The sequence below is a fragment of the Oreochromis niloticus genome, linkage group LG16 (genome assembly GCF_001858045.2).
Source record: "Oreochromis niloticus isolate F11D_XX linkage group LG16, O_niloticus_UMD_NMBU, whole genome shotgun sequence".
NCBI lineage: Eukaryota > Metazoa > Chordata > Actinopteri > Cichliformes > Cichlidae > Oreochromis > Oreochromis niloticus.
Window position 1 is genome coordinate 18,620,395 of NC_031987.2, and position 22,455 is coordinate 18,642,849.

The 22,455-nt window shown below is 40.6% G+C and overlaps 2 protein-coding genes across 3 annotated transcripts in view; both read right to left on the reverse strand.

Moving 5' to 3' along the window:
- Window positions 1–19,625, reverse strand: part of LOC100710176 (potassium voltage-gated channel subfamily E member 2) — a 23,950-nt gene extending 4,325 nt beyond the window's left edge. Inside the window, exon 1 of the mRNA XM_003455440.5 lies at window positions 19,492–19,625. The gene's annotated coding sequence lies outside the window, so the exon portion shown is untranslated. The remainder of the gene's footprint in view (window positions 1–19,491) is intronic.
- Window positions 13,124–19,628, reverse strand: slc5a3b (solute carrier family 5 member 3b). 2 transcript variants are annotated; one of them, XM_005460016.4, is made up of 2 exons: window positions 19,492–19,628; window positions 13,124–17,459 (listed from the first exon to the last, which is right to left on the reverse strand). In XM_005460016.4, the coding sequence occupies exon 2, from the start codon at window positions 17,173–17,175 to the stop codon at window positions 15,040–15,042; it is 2,136 nt and encodes a 711-aa protein (XP_005460073.1). In that variant the 5' UTR covers window positions 17,176–17,459; window positions 19,492–19,628; the 3' UTR covers window positions 13,124–15,039. The 2 variants fall into 2 exon arrangements, with proteins under 2 accessions (XP_005460073.1, XP_019208659.1); XM_019353114.2 differs by having other exon boundaries at window positions 19,444–19,579.
- Window positions 19,629–22,455: the final 2,827 nt, after the last annotated feature.

Here is a 22,455-nt window from a genome sequence, read left to right on the forward strand (position 1 = left end):
GCTTTGGAGTACAAAGCAACTAAAGACTAGTTGACAGATTAGCTTTTGACTTGCAAGGTTTAATGCAACACTAGTGAGTGTGACATTAATCGTTACCCATAAATCCTTAATTGTAACTTATAATCTATATAAATCTTACTTATGATACCATCATTCTCATGTGTTTTATGTTCATGCGTTTCTAAAATTGCAGGCTCACTTACTGTCACAGGCAGCAAATGCAGATATCTCAGTTAGCAAAGGTTTATTTATAAACCATGTCAACTAAACGGGTTTATGAATCAAAGAGGAGTGTGGCAATCATTTATAAGGTCTCAATCAAGCAGCACTGAAGAAAAACTGCTTCAATACTCTGACATGAAAGCTAAGAAAACCCCTAAAATGACCTCTGATTATATCAAACTCAATATTGCACTGATATGGGTCCTCTGACATGGAGTGCTGAGTGCTTTCTAGAAATCCAGGGCTGTGTTGAATACATGTTTTTTGGCTTCTAAAGGGAGGCAGACTGAAAAACACTGAGATAAATTAATTACAGAGCCAGACAGACAAACTGAGATTCCCTGAGTTATTAGTAAAAGGATGAGTGGAATGTACAACAACGTGATCCGAAAAAAGGGCAACAGGGGCAACTGTTTGAGTCAATTTTAAGTGTGACAAGATTATGAACATCAGTACAGCTCATCCTGGGTTTAAACAAGAAGCGCACAGCAGGACTATGACTGGCCTGGCTGGATTAAACGTCAGTGGTCACGGAAGGACCGGACGGCAAAAGAAACCCCAAGGGCGAGCGTGACATATGCAAAACAGAGGGCAGTGCCACCGGATGCAGTGAACCATAGTGTGTAGGTAGGCCAGAAAGTTATATAAACTCTGAAATACAGATTTAGAAATGCAAAAAGAAAAAAAAACACACAAACTACACACACACTAAAACTACATTCTGATCATTCTTCTTTGTCACAATACTTGCAGCATGACATTCAAAAAAAGCACACTCAGTTTCCTCAAAAGAGTTTGTGTGTATGTTCATGGGGTCCTTGCAGCACTTTACCATGAAGTGTTGGTTTGCAAATTCTGTGGCTCACATGAGTCATTGTTCATGGTTATATAACCATCGACAAGTACAATCAAGACTTTGATGTCTTTTCAGTTGATCAGGTATGTAGCAGTTCAATAGATAATACCTTTCTAAGAAAGAGGGCACCTTGATGCACATTGCAATTGTGCCTTTTAATCATGTTGACGTAGCTCATGTTTGAACTTGCTTGACACTGAGCCTTCATGTCTTTCCATCATGATTCACCTGACACTGGAGCTGCAGTACTTTTCCACACATGAGCATTCTTACGTTAGCATTCCTTCTTCCTATCTCATTGACTTGGTGCAATTGTAAAGAGATACTGCAAAAGATAGCAGTCACACTGTGTTTACATGAGGATGCAAGTGCACATTAGGGCAGAAAAAGTAAAGGATAACATGAATATGTTCAAAACAGAGATCTCCCTGTGTTTCTGAGTCCTCATTTTGATGTTAAAAACATGATTTGATTACATTCTGACTCAAAAGAAAGCATTCCTGCATGTGTGTGACGCATTACTTGCTCATTTGAAGCTATCTTTGTAGCATTTAGGATCCCTTCTTTTTTCTGTGCGTGCTTCTAAACGTGCACTAAGCTGACTGCATATGAACCGAGCAGCTCAGATGGAAAACTGTTTGTTAGGCGAATGTGTAAAAGCGAAAATCAGTAACGGATTACCAATGAAAACGTTCCACATACTGGTCATGTGATGCACAGCAGTTCAGTCTGTAATGAAACCGCAAGTCAACAGGAAAGCTGATGCTGTAATTAATAAAGAAGTGTGGACTTCATCTGTTTGCAGTGGCTGAACGGCCCCTCTTGTAGGGGGCAGCTGCCTGACACTTATGGCTGTGAAACAATAAAGCATGAAAAACAAAATAATTAAATAACAGCCTACGCTTTATTAATGAAGACATTAAAGCTGTTTAACGTGATGGATGCCCAGTTTGCTAGTCTAACTAGAGATACAGTGTGATAAATGTCTCTTGGGTAATGGGGTCCAGTAATTATGATGATATTATCACTTAAATTAATGCTCCACAAATTAGACAGGACTAGCCATAAAATGTGAATTAGAAGTTTTAATCTGTTTTGAAAGAAAATGTTTCATGCACACATCCTGCAGCGGGCCAAAGCTTGGGATATGTTATTAGTAAAATAAAAGTTAAGATGTTTAATTTTTAACAATCAAATGACTCGGCATGCTAACAGAAGGAAAAATACATTGCTTGGCCTAGCAATAATTGCTAACATGATGTGTCGCTTTTACTTCTATTGCAAGCAGACTTTGGTAACAGTGCTGACCATATGGAAAATTGCTGTTTTTCTATTACAGCACGTGCCTGTACTAAAGAAATGCAACACATGGCAGGAGAGTAAAGTTCTAACCCTGGAGGGGTTACCCAAGATAAAAAGAAGGCCTGGAATATTACACACTCTTAAATATTTCCATACACTCTCACCTATTTCCCTGAAGTTATTGCAGTGAGTTTACTGTCCCATGATAATACTAATGTAAGAAGAGTGATAAGGATTGTTTATCTCTCTATAATGACATACAGCATTGACCGGTATTGATAAGGATTTAGCTGGTTGTGTATTTACTAAGCTGCTCTACTTTTTTTTTTTGCACATCATATCAATGACTTGCTGCTTCTCTCTGAGCAAAGCCTTTATCAGCAGCTGTGTTGTTGAGGTGTAACTCATCAAGAATGTTGTTGTCACGGGTCAATTTGACCCAGAAAGATAGGAAAAGACCTCGCTGGCTTCAGCGATTCACAGTTATTGTGCTGGGGCCCTAGACACTAGTCTCCCAGCTGTTATTTCTAAAAGAGGTAAATATTTCCTTTTGCCATTGAAGCCCTATTCCATGGATTAATGCAGAATCCCAGGCATGCCGCCATAGTTTAGTCGGTGCGGTGCATTTGGAACGTCAGGAATGCATTGACTATGTGTTTGCCGTATATTTCAAAGGTCACAGCACATTGCATACATGGCTGCTTCCGTTGTCACCTCAATAAGAAAGAACAACAGAGACGTTTTTGATGTTTCAAAGTGTCTGGATAGCAACGTGACCTAAAAGGGCGCATGATACAACTTACAACTTGCAGCTATCTCATTAGCTCAGCTCATTGCAACATGTTCATTTCACACTCAAAGTAGTATTAATAACAAATATTTAAAGCTTTCGTTAGATACTTGTATACTTTAGAAAATGTTTAAATAACACGTAATAAAATGTGATCTTAAATATCAGCTAACAGTGACCATTAATTGTCCTACAAAGTTGAGAGCCCTGAAAGTTTTTGCACTGGAAGACATCATGTGAACTGATTGACATTGAAATTGGTCAACTGGGTTTACTATTAAAGGACAGGAGTCACTAAATAGCTGACTGAATGTATTCAGGTTAAGTTAGCTTATCGTACCATCTTGTGAAGTCTTATATTTAAAAAAAAGAATGCCGCTGGGTTGCCTTTCCTGGAACATACTTGGAGGTTACTGGAATAAAAAACCACTTCCATCAGATTTGCATTTCCCAGCAGAAGTGGCACGCCTCACTGACAGTGCAACCTCTGCATATAACTTATACTAATACTACATTAATTGAAAGAAACTGTATTAACTTGTGATTCATTTATTTTAGCAGTACTCATTTATATTTTGACAGGTAGGATCATCATTTTTACGTACCAGCTCCCAGTGACGCAATAATAGTTTTGAATAGATTTGAATGTAATAAAGAAAAGGGTTATCGACCACCCACAAGTCTCTGCCACTTATCTCTGTCAAACTCAACTGTTTCATGAATAATTCTGTCGTTGCTGCCTCCCTGATGTTAGAGCAGAGATAAAGGCATTGTGAAACATGAGCCCTATAAACTCAGCTTGCAGAGCTGTTGCATCTAAACTGAACAAGATGCAACGTCCACATGCGCCCGGATTCAGCTACTGACTTAGAGCGAGGATCAGACGAAGACAAAAGGGCCACCAGAAATTGTTCATTCAGAAATTGTTCATTCAGAAATTGTTCATTCACCATCAGCCAATGTAAACCTCAGCAGATTTAGACACCATGTTATCTAAACTAAGCAGCGACATCCAGTGCAGAAAAATGTTACTAACAGAGAAAAGTTAAAAAACTGCAGTGAAAGTGAAGTCAGTCCTCGCTAGACACATGTTAAAAGTTCACAATGCACTGATAAACACGTTTACAACACAGTTTTGGTGTCTACAGTTTAACTACTTCTTCCTGATAACTGTACAGGGGTGTGTATATGACACATTTTTACTTTTATTGTTTTGCAGAGGTTACAGGGGGTATGGCCTGCACGGCCTCCTTTACTTACATGTGGATAGGAAATAGCAGCTGCTTTAGAGGGCCTTTAGAGGTTCTAAAGGGCTCCAATGAATGGAAATTGCTTAAAAGTGGGACTTCACAGCACAGCAGGTGGGAATATATTATTTAGATGTCAATAACAAAGGTATCGAAAACATCTAAAGCTGATACTTTAAAGACATTTAGAACTTGCCAAATGCTCCCTAGAAGCTGCACTTTGTTACCAAAACTATTTGCTCGTCTACTTTCAAATGTATATGAAACTTGCGAGACTGGTGAATGCAGGCCAGCCAAGTTCTTCCACACCAAATCTGCTCGTCCATGTTTTTATGTGACCTGCTTTGTGCACTGGTACGTAGTCACGTAGGAGGGCCATCCTCAAACTGTCCCCACAAAGTTAAGAGCATGTCTTGATACGCTGAAGCATTAAGAGATCTTTTCTCTGGAACTAAGGGGCCGAGCACAATGCAGTCAGACAAATATCGTTCTCCTGCCGACTGCCAGACCTCGACGCGTGCAACAGCGTGCTTTACACCACTGCATCCAACGCTTTGCATTGTGCTTGATGATGCAAGCCTTTGGATTTAGCTACTCTGCCATGGAAACCCATAAAGCTCTCTACACACTGTTAAAATAATCTGGAGGCTACATGAAGTTTGGAGATTTCTAGCACTTCCACTTTGGTGTAATACCACTAACAGTTAACTGTGGAATATTTTGCAGTGAGGAAATTTCATGACTGTACTTGTTGCACAGTTGGCATCCTATCATGGTGCCATGCTGGAATCGACTGTGCTCCTGAGAGCGACCTAAATGTTTGGAGAAGCAGTCTGTATGCCTAGGTGCTTGAATTTACACACTTGTGGCCGTGAAAGTGATCGGAAGACCTGAATATAGTGATTTGGATGGGTGAGTGAATACAGCTGGCAATACAGTGTGAATTTTAGCCACCAGCCAGGGGGCATTTGCTAGAAACTCAGGCTCGTAGAGACTTACATACCTTAATTCAACTAAAGCATGAAGCAGGTGGAGGTTTAATATAGGGGATTACCTGTGCTTGAACAAAGGAGTGGCTTCATGGCATTTGTTTGTTTGTTTGTCTTATTTTGTTGCACAGGTGGCAACCTATCGTGCCATCTATTTTGTTTTAGTTTTGTCTTGCTCTGACACAAAAAGATATATCATCTAATGTTATATAATCACAGGTGTCCCATCTATATCAGCATTGTTGCATACAATACTGTGCAAAAGTCAAGAGTCACACCTCATTTTATAATATTTTGCAAGGAAAATCAGAAATAGGTGCAGCAATTTATTGAAACATGTAAATTCAGTTTATAAAATATGTGCAATTCTATTATAATTTCTTATAACTACCATTCTCCTTCTCTCTTAGGCTAGCTTTACTGTCATTTCTTACAGCAGTCTTCGGGAATAATTCTCCGGGTTTTATAAGGAACAATCAAAGCTCTTCTTTGGATGTTGGCTGCCTTTTGTTCTGTTCTCTGTCGAGATGATCCCACACAGCCTCAAGTTGAGGTAAAGTTGAGGTACAGGCTCTGGAGAGCATAACCAATGACTGATAGTGTTGCATTGTGTGTTTTTCTGTCTAGGTGTGTTTTTACTGCATTCACAGTGAGTTTGGAATCGATGTCATGCTCAAAAATGAAACCGCTGCCAATCACAGTTTTCCCAGATGGTATCATGTGGTTGATTATAATCTTACAATACATTTCCCTATTTATTGTTCCATCAGTTTTGACAAGTTCCCCAACACCACTGGTTGAAATAATGCCAAAAACAATGACAGAGCCCCCACCATGCTTTACAGATGGCTGTACATATCCTCCTCCATACATATTAATGTCATTTATTAACAGGATTTTTTCCTGTTTCTTACGGATATGACTTTTAGATACTGCTCACCAGCTGCTGCAGCTTCATGTTTGCTTTAAAGAAGTGCATTACAATGAAGTTTTTATATTTAACTGGGAAAACCTCTCCTAATCATCCATTCAGGACCATAAACAGCACTTTATTGTCTTCTGAAGCTGCTGTGTTGTTCTGCTTATTCTGTCCTAAAATATATCCTTTTGTTCTGTGACTATTCTTTATCCAATTTATAAGAAACTGTTAATATCTCAATAAACTTTATGAAGCTGCATACGTGCTGTAATGACAAATGTATTACTTGATGGTTATTACATGTAGCTGTTGACACTTTGTAATGCATATTGCATGACCCGTTCTATCTAATACGTTCATTTCAAGCATCTGTCTCAGACTATTGTTTGTGTTTTCACTGTCCAATATGGACAATGAACAAAGCATGGCCTGGATGCCAGTATTTTTCCACAAGGACAATATCATTAGTTTCCTCTTGGGAACGAGGGAGGGTATGAGTCGAGTGAGGGCTGGTTGAGGAGAAAAAACTGTTTGTAAGAGAGCTGGAATGATATATGGCAACAAGAAATCAACTAGCTTAAATGACTAGGGTCAAATGGTGTCTTGTGTATTTCAGCAGTGATGTGAAATCACAACAAAACCAGAGAGCTGGAATCCCAGTCTGTGGCTTTAATTTAAGAGCAGGTTGTTGGTTTTAATAGAGGATCTTCAAGTATTATTGTGTCTGAAATGGGGATATTTGGATGTAGCAGTACTGATAATAATGATGGTGACATTATTGAAGAAGAGCTATTGCAGTTGCAACTTCCATGCATTTATATTCATAATATTAGCTTCAAAGTGTATTTAACTAAGTTATTATCAACAAAAAATGTCTGGTAAAGAAAATGAATACTTTTAGGTTTATCTGCTTTTTTTTCTTTATTCATCACACAGTGACAATTCATCACAGCTGGCCAATCATTTTTATTTTTCAGTCATGAACACTCTGCCTCCAAAAGGTCCTCTGTTGGATTGAGATCTGTTGACTGTGTAGGTCATTTGAACACAGTGACCTCACTATCATGTTCAAAAAATCAGATTGAAATGATTTGAGCTTTGTGACATGGTGCATTATCTTTCTGGAATCAGCTATGAGAAGATGGGTACACTGGTCAAAGCAGTCGGGCCATTCTCCTCCGACCTCTGCCATCAACAAGGCATTTTCACCCAAAAATTGCCTCTCACTGAATATTTTCTCTTTCTGGACCATTCTCTTTAAATCCTAGAGGTGACTGCGAGAGAAAAACCCAGATCAGCAGTTTCTTAAATACTCAGAGAAGCCCATCTGGCAACAGCAACCTTGTTCAAAGTAACCTAAATCACATTTATTCCTCATTCTGAGGCGCAGTTTGAACTTCAGCAGGCAGTCTTCACCATTATTACATGTCTAAATGCATTGAGTTGCTGTCCTGTGACTGGCTGGTTCGTATTTCTGTTAATGTGGAGTTGAACATGTGTATCTAATCAAGTAGCTGGTGAGTGTATATATTATGGTAGAGTGGGGGGAAAATATAAGGTCATGTGAAAAAGAAATACTGTGCAATACTTTTAAAACAAAAAGTTCCCCCCTACTGATTCAATTGGAATTAAGCAGGTAAATACCAGCCATGTGCTGCAAATAAAACACATTGATTAGGTGATCAGCTGTGAATGTGAGCACCTCTGTGACAGTAGAAGTTCTGACAGTTTCACCTGTGTGACGGCCAGTGGGCTGGCCTTGTGTTTTGTTTTTTCTGTTACCTGTTTCCTGCAGGTAGGTGGAGCTGACCCAATTACAGATGCAGCACACCTGAGTAGGCCAGTCCCAGTGCATATAAAAGACACTTTGACTGAACCAGCTGGGTCTCTCTTGCTCTGACTGGCTCTGTCTCTGGCTCCCGTCTTGTTTGTTTGGAAGTTTCAGTTATGGCTGTTATGTCCTTTACATTGTGTTTAAGTTACTTTACCTTATTTTCATTAAATATGTTTTACAGCCTGTAGAAGCCTGTGTGTGGTCTCCCATTTGTTTGTCACTTCCTATGAGCCGGGTTGTGACAAATGGGGGCTCGTCCGGGATCAACCTGGCAAAATGTGAATTTGCAAAAGCAACTGTGACCTATCTTGGTAAGGTTGTGGGCCAAGGTTATGTGAGACCGGTTGATGCAAAGGTGTTGGCCATCAAAGAGTTCCCTGTTCCAGCAACCAAAAAAGAACTCATGAGATTTTTGGGTCTGGTCGGTTATTATCGTTGTTTTTGTCGAAACTTTTCAACAGTGGTTGCTCCTCTGACTGATTTGTTGAAGGCCAAAGTAAAGTTTATTTGGTCTGCAGCATGCCAGCAAGCTTTTCGAGATGTAAAAGCTTTACTGTGCTCTGAACCTGTGCTTTTAGCACTTCGTCTGGATCAGCCCTTTAAGCTGTATGTGGATGTAAGCCACATTGGTGCAGGTGCTGTTCTAGTCCAAGCTGACAAGCAAGGTACTGAACATCCAGTTAGTTTCTATTCCAAGAAGTTCAACTCCCATCAGCTGAATTATTCAGTCATTGAAAAGGAAGCTTTGGCATTAATTTTGGCCTTGCAGCATTTCAGAGTATATTTGGATTCTGCTCAGCCTATTGAGGTATTTTCTGACCATAACCCTCTCACTTTCTTGAACTCATTGCAGAACCCAAGTCAGAGGCTCATGCGCTGGGCTCTCTTTTTGCAGCCTTACAGTTTGGACATCCAGCACATTAAGGGCAAAGATAATGTCTTGGCAGATGCTTTGTCCCGTGCCCCTTTGTAACCAGCAGCTTCACTCCTCATATGCTTTGAAGTATGTCTCTTCCAGTGTCTTATTCCTTCCTCTTAAATTGCTCCTAGGTACCAAGGTTGCTGAGGTTGGAGATGTGCTGAAGATGAAAGGACTTTGAGCATGCAGAAAGGTGTTGCATGGGTGTACATGTGTACATGTTCGTCTAGCTGCAAATTCATAATGTAAATGATTGTGTTTGTCAACTCAGGGTAAAACCCTGTTCTATGGGGGGGAGTGTGACGGCCAGTGGGCTGGCCTTGTGTTTTGTTTTTTCTGTTACCTGTTTCCTGCAGGTAGGTGGAGCTGACCCAATTACAGATGCAGCACACCTGAGTAGGCCAGTCCCAGTGCATATAAAAGACACTTTGACTGAACCAGCTGGGTCTCTCTTGCTCTGACTGGCTCTGTCTCTGGCTCCCGTCTTGTTCGTTTGGAAGTTTCAGTTATGGCTGTTATGTCCTTTACATTGTGTTTAAGTTACTTTACCTTATTTTCATTAAATATGTTTTACAGCCTTTAGAAGCCTGTGTGTGGTCTCCCATTTGTTTGTCACTTCCTATGAGCCGGGTTGTGACAAATTGTGACAATAGAGGATCTTCAAGTATTATTGTGTCTGAAATGGGGATATTTGGATGTAGCAGTACTGATAATAATGATGGTGACATTATTGAAGAAGAGCTATTGCAGTTGCAACTTCCATGCATTTATATTCATAATATTAGCTTCAAAGTGTATTTAACTAAGTTATTATCAACAAAAAATGTCTGGTAAAGAAAATGAATACTTTTAGGTTTATCTGCTTTTTTTTCTTTATTCATCACACAGTGACAATTCATCACAGCTGGCCAATCATTTTTATTTTTCAGCCATGAACACTCTGCCTCCAAAAGGTCCTCTGTTGGATTGAGATCTGTTGACTGTGTAGGTCATTTGAACACAGTGACCTCACTATCATGTTCAAAAAATCAGATTGAAATGATTTGAGCTTTGTGACATGGTGCATTATCTTTCTGGAATCAGCTATGAGAAGATGGGTACACTGGTCAAAGCAGTCGGGCCATTCTCCTCCGACCTCTGCCATCAACAAGGCATTTTCACCCAAAAAAACTGCCTCTCACTGAATATTTTCTCTTTCTGGACCATTCTCTTTAAATCCTAGAGGTGACTGCGAGAGAAAAACCCAGATCAGCAGTTTCTTAAATACTCAGAGAAGCCCATCTGGCAACAGCAACCTTGTTCAAAGTAACCTAAATCACATTTATTCCTCATTCTGAGGCACAGTTTGAACTTCAGCAGGCAGTCTTCACCATTATTACATGTTTAAATGCATTGAGTTGCTGTCCTGTGACTGGCTGGTTCGTATTTCTGTTAATGTGGAGTTGAACATGTGTATCTAATCAAGTAGCTGGTGAGTGTATATATTATGGTAGAGTGGGGGAAAAATATAAGGTCATATGAAAAAAAAATACTGTGCAATACTTTTAAAACAAAAAGTTCCCCCCTACTGCTTCAATTGGAATTAAGCAGGTAAATACCAGCCATGTGCTGCAAATAAAACACATTGATTAGGTGATCAGCTGTGAATGTGAGCACCTCTGTGACAGTAGAAGTTCTGACAGTTTCACCTGGCATTCAGGTTCAACAGGTTCATGACAGTACAATTAGAAAAAAACTCCAATCCAAATGTATTTATAAAGCACATTTAAAGACAACAAAGTTGAACAAAAGTGCTGCACAGGAAACAAAGGGTTACACGGTAAAACAAGGGGGACCATATGCACTATATACACAGACATTCATCCACACACACAAAGCAATAAACACAAAAGAATTACAAAAATCACAAGTATGACTTCTAGAGCGATGTCCGTTTGGAGACTAAACTAAAGAGCAGATGTTTGCTCATAATGTACAGCACCACATGTGGAAAAAACCAAACATAGCATATAAGGACAAACACCTCATGCCAGCGGTGAAGCACATTGGTGGAGGGCTGATGAGTTGCGTTTGTTTTACAGCCACAGGATCCTGTGGCTGTAAAACAAACAGTTTGCAGTAACTGAGCTGCGCGTGACTCCTCTGAAAACTAAAATACTCTAGAGTCAAATGTGAGGCCGTCTGTAAGACAGCTAAGTCAAAACTGAGTCATGCAACAGGACAATGATCCCAAGCGCAGCTGAAAAGAATCAAGGTGTTGCAAAGGCCCAGTCAAAGTGCAGACCTTAACCTAATTGAAAGACCTCTACATAAATGAATGCTGGAAAACCTCAATAAACTGAAGAAATGCTGTAAAAGAGTATGCAAATTTAGAGAGTGACAAACACATACAGAAAATGAGTACTTTAAGTTATTGCTCTTAAAGGTGGGTCCACAAGCTATTCAGTCATGCCATGTATTCATTTTTTCTCAAGACAATGCAGTCCTGGCATGTTCTGTCAAGTCCATCTCCAAGGTAACAACCACAAAATAGTTTAAACACCTTTCACCTAAAATAACCTAAAATAAGCCAAGTGGCCTAGAACTAAAAAGCTTTAGGCAACATTTTCAGATTTATCACTACATACAGTACTTCAGCAAATGTTCTTAGTTACTTTACTTTCAAAATAAATGAACTGCTACACCAGTACCCATAGAGGAGGAATTGCCTGATCAGCTCACTAAACCATTTTTTGCACTGTTTATGGTGTTTTCTTTCATAAGAGGCAAATGAAGGACAATGCTATACATGCTCAGACACTCATGGTCCTCATCCTTGTATGAAAAATCCATAAACATTAATCATGTCTTCCTGTTGAGGTCAGCCTTGTGACACAGTTCTAACAAAACAATGCTTTTCCCAAAACCAACTGAGAATCTGCAGGCAGGGTTTCAGGTGACAATTCTAAGTTATTAATTAACATGCTTCGGTCAAGGCACCTTCAGAAAAACCTGCCAGGGAAAGTCGGTGTTTGTCTTCCTTTATTCCAATGTGCTACCCACACAGCTGCCTTTGAAATGTGAATGCTACATTCTAACTTGTTGCTATGGGGAGTCACAGGACATCGCTGATATGAGTCACTGTCTAAATTGAAACACAGATCATGGCCACTAAATACCGCCCTCTGACTAGAAGCAGTTAATGGCAGTGATGACTGTGTCACTCTAAAAAACACACCGTATTAGTCAACAGATTACCTAACCGTACGATATTGCATTTTGCCTGTTGACATCTGGGCTTCATGCCAAGCAAATTTGCATGATGAATGTCTGTTTTCACAAGGTAACTTTTAATCCACCCTTAATTGTGGAAAATTACAGAGGTGTGCGGTTTGGTTGCCAGAGGATAAAAGGATGTATGGAGCTAAACTAGTAAGCAGTGGAGATTTGTAAGCCACCAATGCTGGCCTTTTGATTGGTTGAATCTTGTGGGCCTGGAATCACCCAATCCCTGTCTGGCCCTGAGGAGATTATTAGAGGCTTGCCAGGGTTTATATAATCCTGGTCAACAATAAGTAAAAGCTCCCTCCATATATAAACACTGCACACACATGGGATGGAAAGTTTGCTACTATAGAAATCCAACGTGGAATCCTTCATCTCTTCAGCAGTTCTGAAAACATCTCAATCACAGCAAGTTGCAAAATGTCATTTAGACACAATGCAGTTATTCAGAAGTTATAATGAGAGTCAGTACCAACAGAACCACAAGAGAGGAATTGCACTCTCCATAATTAATCTAATCTGAATTAAAACCATTTAGCAGTTTGTTTGTTTTTTAAACAGATGCCTAAGACTTCTTGTATCTTGGAACCAGCAGATAATTACACTGCAACAAAATGTGCCTATGATGCTGCAATAACAGCAAACACCACCAGCAAACAAATCGTTTGCTGCATACTTCAACTTAATGCTATTATTGTCCAGAAATGACTTTATGGTGACTTCATTACTCTTTCATTCTCATTTCATTTCTCTGACTATGAAGAACGAAAACACATTTGACTTTAGTCTCCACGAAAACTTTATTTTCAATCTCTAAAAATAAAATCCATAAAAATAACAATGTATAGTCTTTCAGAAAGAAAGAAAGGGTTTTAAAGCTCTTTCCCCATACTCATACAGCAATCGTCTTTTAACCATCCTCCATGTTATGCATCATTCACGCCTGACACTGATAAGGATTGGCCTATCACATTATAAAACTGACGTTTTGGACTGAGGTCATTCAACATTGGTGTCAAAAATACATACAAACACAGTACTTTTCGCTTATTTTTGTTTTCTGGGGATGAGGTGTTGATGCGTGAACACGTTACACTGTGGGAATAATGACCACAATCTAGAAGGTCAAGGATTTCAAGCACCCTGGCTGAATTACTCTCAATAATGTCACGAGTAAGCTCGTCCAGTAAAGTGCTACTTTGTCAACAAATGTCTGAAATGTCATTTGCTAAGAAACAGAAAAACAAAATCCTGAAAATGGCTTTAAACAACAACAAAAAACAAAAAAAAAAAAGAAATGTGGTATTTACTGCACAAAGTTTCAGTATGTAAAAAACTTAAAAGTCTGTGTTCGTCGATGTTTTGTCACTTTAACATTGCACACTAAGACACATTCGGTAGGAGGTTCATAAAAGATGCACTTCAAACAAGATTAAATGACATTTCAGCACTGCAGTGCACTAGAAATACATTAACACACAGTAGATACACAACAGATAGCCTGCTATAGAAGAAATGTACATTGTAGGTGATGCAGTGAGCCCTGAAGTATATTGTACACAATGTGGACATAATGCAATAGAGACACATTTCAGTAATGTAGAACACAAAATGAAATTTGCATAAAACACAATCTGATAAACTCATTGTTGGTACTTGTGACTTTTTGTTACAATATTAGTGCATTAAACTTTCAACACAATACAGTCACAGAAAGATAAAAATTAACAATGAAAATAATGAAAACAAAAAAGAAAACGCACTACTAGGAAATGTAAAATAAAAATAGCAGGACAGCTCCAGTTATGCCCCGATTTAGGTCATCAGTGACAACATAGTAAACAGCCAATTCAAATGTACCATTTACATCACGTTATTCATTGCAAGGGGAAATGATAGTAGCGATAATAACATTATTAGTCTTGTGCTTCTTTCTCCTCTCTTTTCTCGCTCTACTGCAAAAGATGTATATATTAAAAACATTAAATATTAACTGTAAGTTTCACTAAATTTAGATGCAACACCTTCAGTAGGCTAAATCAAACAGATATAATAATCGCAATAAATATAATGGTAATATGCAATACCAGCAGCGAATGCAATGCTTCGCAGCATTAACTCTTCTCTTTTCGCCCCCCCCCCAAAGTTCATAATGGCCCCTCAACCAAACAAATAAAAAGAAAAAATTAAAAATAAACGGATATTTGTTAATATCCGATATATGTATGCTACACCAGCAACTAATGCTACAGTCACTGAGAACAAGAGTAAAATAAAAAGCTTAAAAATCACAGAATACATTTATTTTCACAATACAAAAAAAGACAAGTGCATATGTCAAATAAGGCAAATATTGAATTCACTTAGAGTACAACAAGTCTAAAAATCCCAGTAGATATTTTGAATGCAGGATTAACAATAAGCGCTGTACAAAATGGACACGCTAGTGTCAAATAAGATTCAGAGTCATAGAGAAGTCATAGTTTTTTGTTTTGTTTTGTTTTTTTAAATGTGGAGAAGCTTTCATCATTTAAAAAAAATGATTACACTAAGCTTAGATCCCTGTTAGAGAGCTACAAAATACAACTGTAAATATTACAGACAGAGCTTCATAAATCTCTGAAAATTCAACTCTTTCTAAAAGCCCCAAACACCTCCCACCCCACTCGGTCCCTGTTACTTCAGTGTAGGGTGTGACTACAGTGAAAAATAAACAAACATGAAGATGCCCACAGAGCAGACTGAGACCAAGCCCAGGTTGAGGAGAAGTTTGACTCGAGGTGGCTCGTACAGCATCTCTGCGATGGCTCTCGCGTCCTCCTTCGCCCCTGTTTGCTGAGCGCTCTGCGATTCTCCCTTATAGCCGCAAACCCAGTCCAGCAAACGCATGCACCTGCTCGTCTCTGCACCACTGCGGCAGCCTTCCTCTGCTCTGATAGTCTCCATATTTCTGTTACCAATCTGGGCTCCAGGAGTGGTGGCAGGGGAAGTTTCTGTACTTGGCGTTGCTGGGTCATGGTCTGTGGAAGGGACCAGAAGTTTGATATCCATCCCGTCCACGCACCTCTCTTTTTTAACGTCTGGGGGCAGCTCTTTACGCAGGCTTGTGTCACCATTACAGTGGTTCTTCTCAGTCAGCCGGTACGTTTCCTCTCTGTTCTTAGGGGGAGTCATTTCAATGCTGTAGAGCCCCCAGAGGGTGGTGGTGCGAACCTGCTCCTTATCTGGTGGAGAAGTACAGAGACTGACCACAATTGCCACCAACCCTGAAATCCAGAACAGCCCAGCAGCAAAATACATGTAGTGAATTCGAACAACGAAGGCAGGCCTATTATCTGGCTGGTCACAGCGAGGCTGGCGGTAGATAAATGCCAGGATCAGTCGTATGGTACCTAGGGTAAAACCCGTCATGCCTCCGCAGAATGCACCTCTCTCATTACATCGCTTCCAGAATACACCTAGAAGGAAAAGGGCAGCAATTGGTGGAGTGAGGTAGCCAGCAACTTCCTGGATGTAGAGGTATGTCTGTCCACCTTGCATCTCAATAATGACAGGCACCCAGGCAATACTGATGACCACCATGACCACAACAAACATGCGGCCCACAATCAACAGTTCGCGTTGGCATGCCTTCGTCCGAAAGGTCTGGTAGATGTCCAAGGTGAAGATGGTGCTTGCGCTGTTGAAGATCGAGTCAAGGTCACTCATCAGGGCAGCTATCATGACTGCCATCATAAGACCCCTGAGTCCCACGGGCATCACCGCCATGACCAGACGCGGGTAGGCAATGTTTGAGCAGCCAGCTTGGGAACCACAAACAGCCATGCAGTGCTCCGGCCCGATGCAGGCAATCTCATCTGCAAACAAGATGCGGGATATCATTCCTGGAATGACTATTAGAAACATGGGCAGGATTTTGAGAAATCCAGCCATGAGTGTTGAGCCCTTTGCATGAGCAATGTTTTTTGCTGCCAGTACTCTCTGGACAATGACCTGGTCTGCACACCAGTACCAAATAGATGCAGGCGTCTGTCCAAAAATAAAACCTGGCCAAGGAATGTCTTCATCCAGGGGACCTCGAAGGATGCGCAGCGAGTTTGGTTTAGGGTCAATGCGACATGAAGGAGAGTATGTGTAGTTTCCAGTGGCTAGTATAGCGGTAACATTAGGAACTGCCTGCATGTACTTAGTTCTGACACCCTCTAGCCCACCGACTTTGATCAGGCTCATGATGGTTAAGGTAAGGGCTCCACTGATCATCAACACTGCCTGAAGGGCGTCGGTGTAGAGCACTGCCACCAATCCACCAGTGACAGTGAGCAGAGCAGTCATACTGATAAGCAGAACAATAGATAAATAGAGATTCCATCCAAGGGACTCCTGAATAAAGAGAGCTCCAGCATACAAGTCCACAGACAGTTTGGTAAAAATGTAAAGCAGCACAGACAAGAAAGCAAAGTAAACCTTCAGTCGTTTGCCACCATAGCGTTTTGATAGGTACTCTGGCATGGTGTAGACTCCCGAGTGGATATACACAGGGATAAACACCCAGCCAAGCAGCTGCAGAAGTAGAAGTGCATTAAATTCCCACGCTCCTACAGCATAGCCACTTGCTGCTCCTGACCCAGCCAGGCCAATGAAATGTTCACTACCAATGTTGCTAACAAACAGTGAGGCACCTATCACAATCCATGTCATGGAGCGTCCAGCCAGGAAGTAGCCACTCACAGTGCTGCGATTGGCTTTCCACATGGCAAGAAACCCGATGGCTAGCACCAGGACGAAATACAGTGCCACCACAGCTATGTCTGCTGCTTCCATTCCACCAGCCATCTTTTAGAGATTATGTTAAAAAAAAAATGTATTACAGGAAACTTTCAAAAAACAAAAGAAAATAAAGAAAAATGGAAATATAGCTATTTTGCACTTGTTTTAAAAAAAAAAAGGGAATGGAAATGTTGTGCTTTGGTTTGCTGTCTGGATGGAAGTTGTTAAGATCCACTGTCTGGTCAAATACACTACTTGGATGGGGTTATCCACCGGCACTGAGGTCGTTCTAGTTTTTAAGCGGAGGATGCTGCACGTCTCTGGTCTAGAAAAGCCAAGAGTTAAAATTCCTGCAAGACAGCAAAGAAAAACACCACATTAGAGGTCTGATCTAAAGTGTAGTGGGGACAAAAAATAAATTAAATTAAATTTTACAGAAATGTGTTACGTTTGACAACAAAAATAAAATTATCAAAAATCACTAATAAAAGAAAATATATGAAAATACGCTCAGTAAACTACATGAAGCTCAATATATTATTGCTCATTTCCAGCTTTGCAATTCTAGTATTTTTCCAGTGGGATTAGACTTCCTATGACTTTCCTCGTTAATCTGTTTAAACACAAAAGGACTCAAGCCGCACAACTATAAAACCTTCAAAGAAGCATTATGTAAGACATCATGAAATGTAGCAAAGACCATGCCGCTGCGCCGCTACCAAATGTGCAGTTTGACTTGTGTACCATTAACACACAAAACAAGGACCGATTCACAATGTCTGCTTTTATGGACACACACCTGAATCTGTTAAACTGGCATTGCCATATTCCACTCCTGAAATTAGAAGGACATTTAACTGCACCAAAAGTTGAGCCACTAAAAGTTTATAGCTAACTGCATTCTGCATATGCTAAATATTCCAAATTCTGCAGGAACACAAGATTACAAGACGGATGGATTAAAATAAAATTCTTGTGTCAGCAAAAAGTAATACGCATGGGGATGTCAGAGCACATCTGTTTTGTGTCAGTCTCATACACACACACACACAAACATACAAACACACACTTGGCTGCCAGGCCCCTCCTGAGGTTTCAGCTTGCCATGCATGGGAGAAAATAGCCCCACGCATCGGACTTCACAACCATGCTTTATGCATAACCATCCCTCTCTGTAAAAGAAGCCTTTGTTTTCATTTTACCATCTCATCATCAAGGCCTGCGCTCCATGTGTTCACCACAAACTGCCCATGAGACTGACTCTGAAATATAGCATTCATTCAGCAGACAAATAGAATTGTATTTGCAATATCATTTTTTAATGCAAGAGTCAAGCTCGATCACCGTCACCCCGGTATGCCAGGATGGGGACTTGCTCAGCATGCTCCCAAATACTGACATCATGGGGTTAAATAATGCCACTGGGCAGACTTTAGCACAGACATAACACATTAATAAATCTGTGTAGTTACAGTTTCTCTCTAAGAAGGTCTAGTGTGCAAGTGCATAGCAGTTACTTGACAGCAGAGAAGCACGCCAAGACAAACGTGCCCTGGCATGTGCCAGTACCACATTGGGAATATGAATTACAATAAAAATTTATAAACCCTGAGGATAAACAGAAGCTGCAATTTATTTAAGGAGTCGTTAAGGACTAAACTTATGCTGAGTAGCTTACTTTGCGCAGCCGGATTTCAGATGGATGTCGCTCTCTGCCAGCGGTCACAGCAGCCTACAGGGAGACACTAAATGTGCCACCTCTGCTTTAAATGTCTAATAACACAGTAAGAGATAAAGGGCTTTGGAGCAAAGGCCGACTGACGCCATCGTGGAGAGCTGTGGTATAATGGATAGTTAGTGTACAGAACAATGCTGCTTTAATTAATGGCCAGATGTGCCTGACAGCCTGAGAGTGCCTTTGTGAATACAGAGAGGAGGGCGACACCAGTCTACCACGGTCAGGCATGTAGTCCCGACTGCACCTAAGTGGTGGGGGGAAAATTCTAGAACAGTCACTCATTCATCCGCCTGCAAAAACTGCGCATCTTCCAGGAGATAGCAGTCGTCATCATTAGCCATCCTCGAGATGCGGGACGCGTTTCCAAACACACTCGTACGGCTCTTACGCGTACTCCTTCACACTTTTTACCCTTTAAAACACCCGTCATTTCCCCCTGTAAAACAGGAGTCTGGTGGCTCAACAGTCAGTTGGCAACCCATTGAATGAGACCTGGCGTAGCTTTGAATAAAAGCAGCCTCAATGGACTTCCCGCTGGCACGTGCTCGGATATTTTGGTTTATTGAGAAAAGCTCAGCCTCCACACACACACTCACCGGTTCCGCTGACCAAAAAAAAGTCAAAACAAGTCGCTACACATGTACCTGGATCGCTAGTGTTCGCGAACGCGCCAAAAGCAACGAGATGCACAACCGTCTCTCTCCACACCCCATAGGCGGAGATGTGTGTGAAGAAGCGTCTTCGTACTGAAGGCTCGCAGCTTCCTCGGCTCACGTAGCTCTCCTCTCCAGGTTGTGGACTTCACATTAACTGCCGGCGTGTCTCTTCCGACTTTCACAGAGAGCTGTGATGCCCGTCAAACAATGCTGCCCCTGCTCCTTATAGGCATCCGCTCGATTCCACGCCCCACACGTGTAGCAGACCCGTGACGTGTTACACGGCGCAAAATACCGCCTACTAGAAATTGCTCCGGCTTATTATCACTAGGCTACTGGTTCTCCTGGTCACCTGTCTGTTTATGTAAGCTTAGGAAGATAGGCAGGTGCACACTGAGCGATTTAATGGGAAGTGAAGAGTCCGCGGGTCACGCCCACCTTTTTCCTCAGCGTGCTTTGAATGAGGAAGATCATTTGCCTGTCCTTAAACAAAATAAGTAGGTTAGGCATATGCATTTTTACGAACTCGTGAAAATTAAAAAGTGTTTAAGCAAGGTTTACTTAAACGTGAAAATGAAGAATAGATGTTAGTATTTACTGGTTTGTCTAACTGGGTAAAGTTGTCTAAATGTTTAGTAACTTTCCACTGCTGATCAGACAAAGTATCCCTAAGCTTGCCAAATCTTCCATAATCTTATATGTACCCGTAATTATAATTACGGGTACATATAAGATTATGGAAGATACCAAGGTGGCTGCTTAACCTGAAATAACACACCTGGAAGGTCTCCGAGCTGCTGCCAATCGGGGAAACTGCTCGAAACCCATTCATTGCCTGGTCACTGAAGTGTAGCTCCTAATGAGATTGCTAGTGGCCTTGGTAATCTGGAAAAGTCCAGAAACAGCCAATTAATGCTCATTTTAATAATGGTTAAATCAGTCTTCTGACTTTTTTTTTTTTTTTTTTTACTGAAGTCTCCCCAGAAAGGAATTTTTGGCCCGCATGCCAACAACAATGCCCATCAGAGGAATAAAGTTATGCATGCTTTGCTGTTGCAACAACACATGTTTTCATTTTCCAAGTGACCTGGCACGGACGGAGCTATTTGTTGGAGAGCATAGGGCTTGCAATCAGGAGGAAATAGTTGTCATTGTAGAGCAACAAGAGAAAACGCCAGCAATCATCAACACCTAATTTATAGTGACTGTTGTGCCATCACCGCATTGCAACACAGAGTTGAGCCACATGAGCTTTGCTCTCTAAAAACAATCATAATAACATTACATCCAGTTGGGAGAAAAGCAAGTGTCTTGTTCTTATCAGGCAGCAGCACCTCTTGTGTTGAGTGGGCCCTAAATAGTGTGTGCATGTGAAGTAGGTGTGTGCAATAATGTTACCACCTGCAAATATTTGCATGCTCCAGTTTTTCAGTACAGATTTTACCGTGTGTGTGTGTGTGTGTGTGTGTGTGTGTGTGTGTTGCATAGTGTAGATTATTTTAGAATAGGCTTGCAATGCAAGGTAAAAGACTCACTATAATCAACCGCACAGCTTGGGTTCTGTTAAAACAGCTGGCACTACTACTGAGCAAATAATATAAAGAATGTACCAGAAGGTTGTAGAGCATAACAATATTATAACAATAATAAACCAAAAGATATTGCTGTAACCAGGCATATTGCACTGACCATGATAATAACCATCAACAGCCTCAGCAGACAGATAAGAATATGATTCTACTGGTTGAGTTTCAAGAAAACATCCTGCGCGGCAGACACAGCTCTGCACACTGTGGAGGGAGGGAAACGGAGTAAATTTCCACTCACTCATCTCGCGCAGATATGTTGGAAAATTCCATTTCGCGAAAGACTACATTTCCCAGCAGGCATTGTGCTTGTTTCGGTTGCGTTTTTGTTGCGCGACACTATGTTGCTCTATGGAAGCGGTGTGTTTCGATTTCACCAGGAAGTAGGAATTGATTGACTTTTGTGAGCGTGTGTGTGTTTTTGTTTGTTTTTTTAATTTAATCTATTTTGGACTTTATGCTTTTTTATTTTGCTGGTAAAACCTAGTTATATTCCCTACCAGACTATCACCTGAGCGCTTAATTGATTTTAGAGAGGGTCTCCTTTTCCCCTTTTTTCTTTAGTTACAGTCTTAAGTCATATGGGAGACGAATAGTAAATTAATTTATTTGCCTCATGGTTTTTGTACCCAGTAAGCATCACTGATTGAAGAGATGAGGAAGAGGTAGGAAACTTTACTGCAGTAAACTAATGTGTATGGATGAATGAATGATTTTGCCTTGCCAGTACTGGGTTCAGCCCCTTTTTGGCTTCAGAACTGCTTTTTTCTGTATGGCATGGATTCTATAAGGTGCTAGAAACACATTGGTTTGGCATTTGGTGACTGTGGAGGCTATTTGAGTACAGACAATTCATTTTGATGTTCAAGAAAACTGGTATGAGATGATTTGACCTTTGTGATATGGTGTGAGTTCCTGCTGGGACATGAAAAGATTAATACAATGTGGTCATAAAGGGATGGACATTCTCACAATACTCAGATAGGCTGTGGTGTTTAAATGAGGCTTAGTTGTTACTTTGGCACCCAAAGTGTGCCAAGAAAATATCCCCCACACTATTACACCACCAGGAGCAGCTGATGCTGATGCTTTGCTTGAACTTCAATAAATACACACTTTTGGAAGTATATATACTCAAATAAGCCTTTTCATTAATCCATCCCACTCAAAACATTAAAATCTATTCAGAGAGCAGTGAAAGAGTCTGCACTTTGATCTTAAAATTCTCTAACCTTTGACCTACATATTGGATTTTCTTTTCCTCTCTTCACTTTTAGTGTCCTTTCTTTTCTATTGTTTTGAATTGTTTTATCTAAATTTTCCCACGAAAAGCACCTCAGAAGTGTCCCAAAACATTTTTGTTTGA

Excerpts from the sequence above, each read along its gene's own strand:
- slc5a3b (XM_005460016.4), bottom strand. The coding sequence starts at position 17,175 with ATGGCTGGTGGAATGGAAGCAGCAGACATAGCTGTGGTGGCACTGTAT.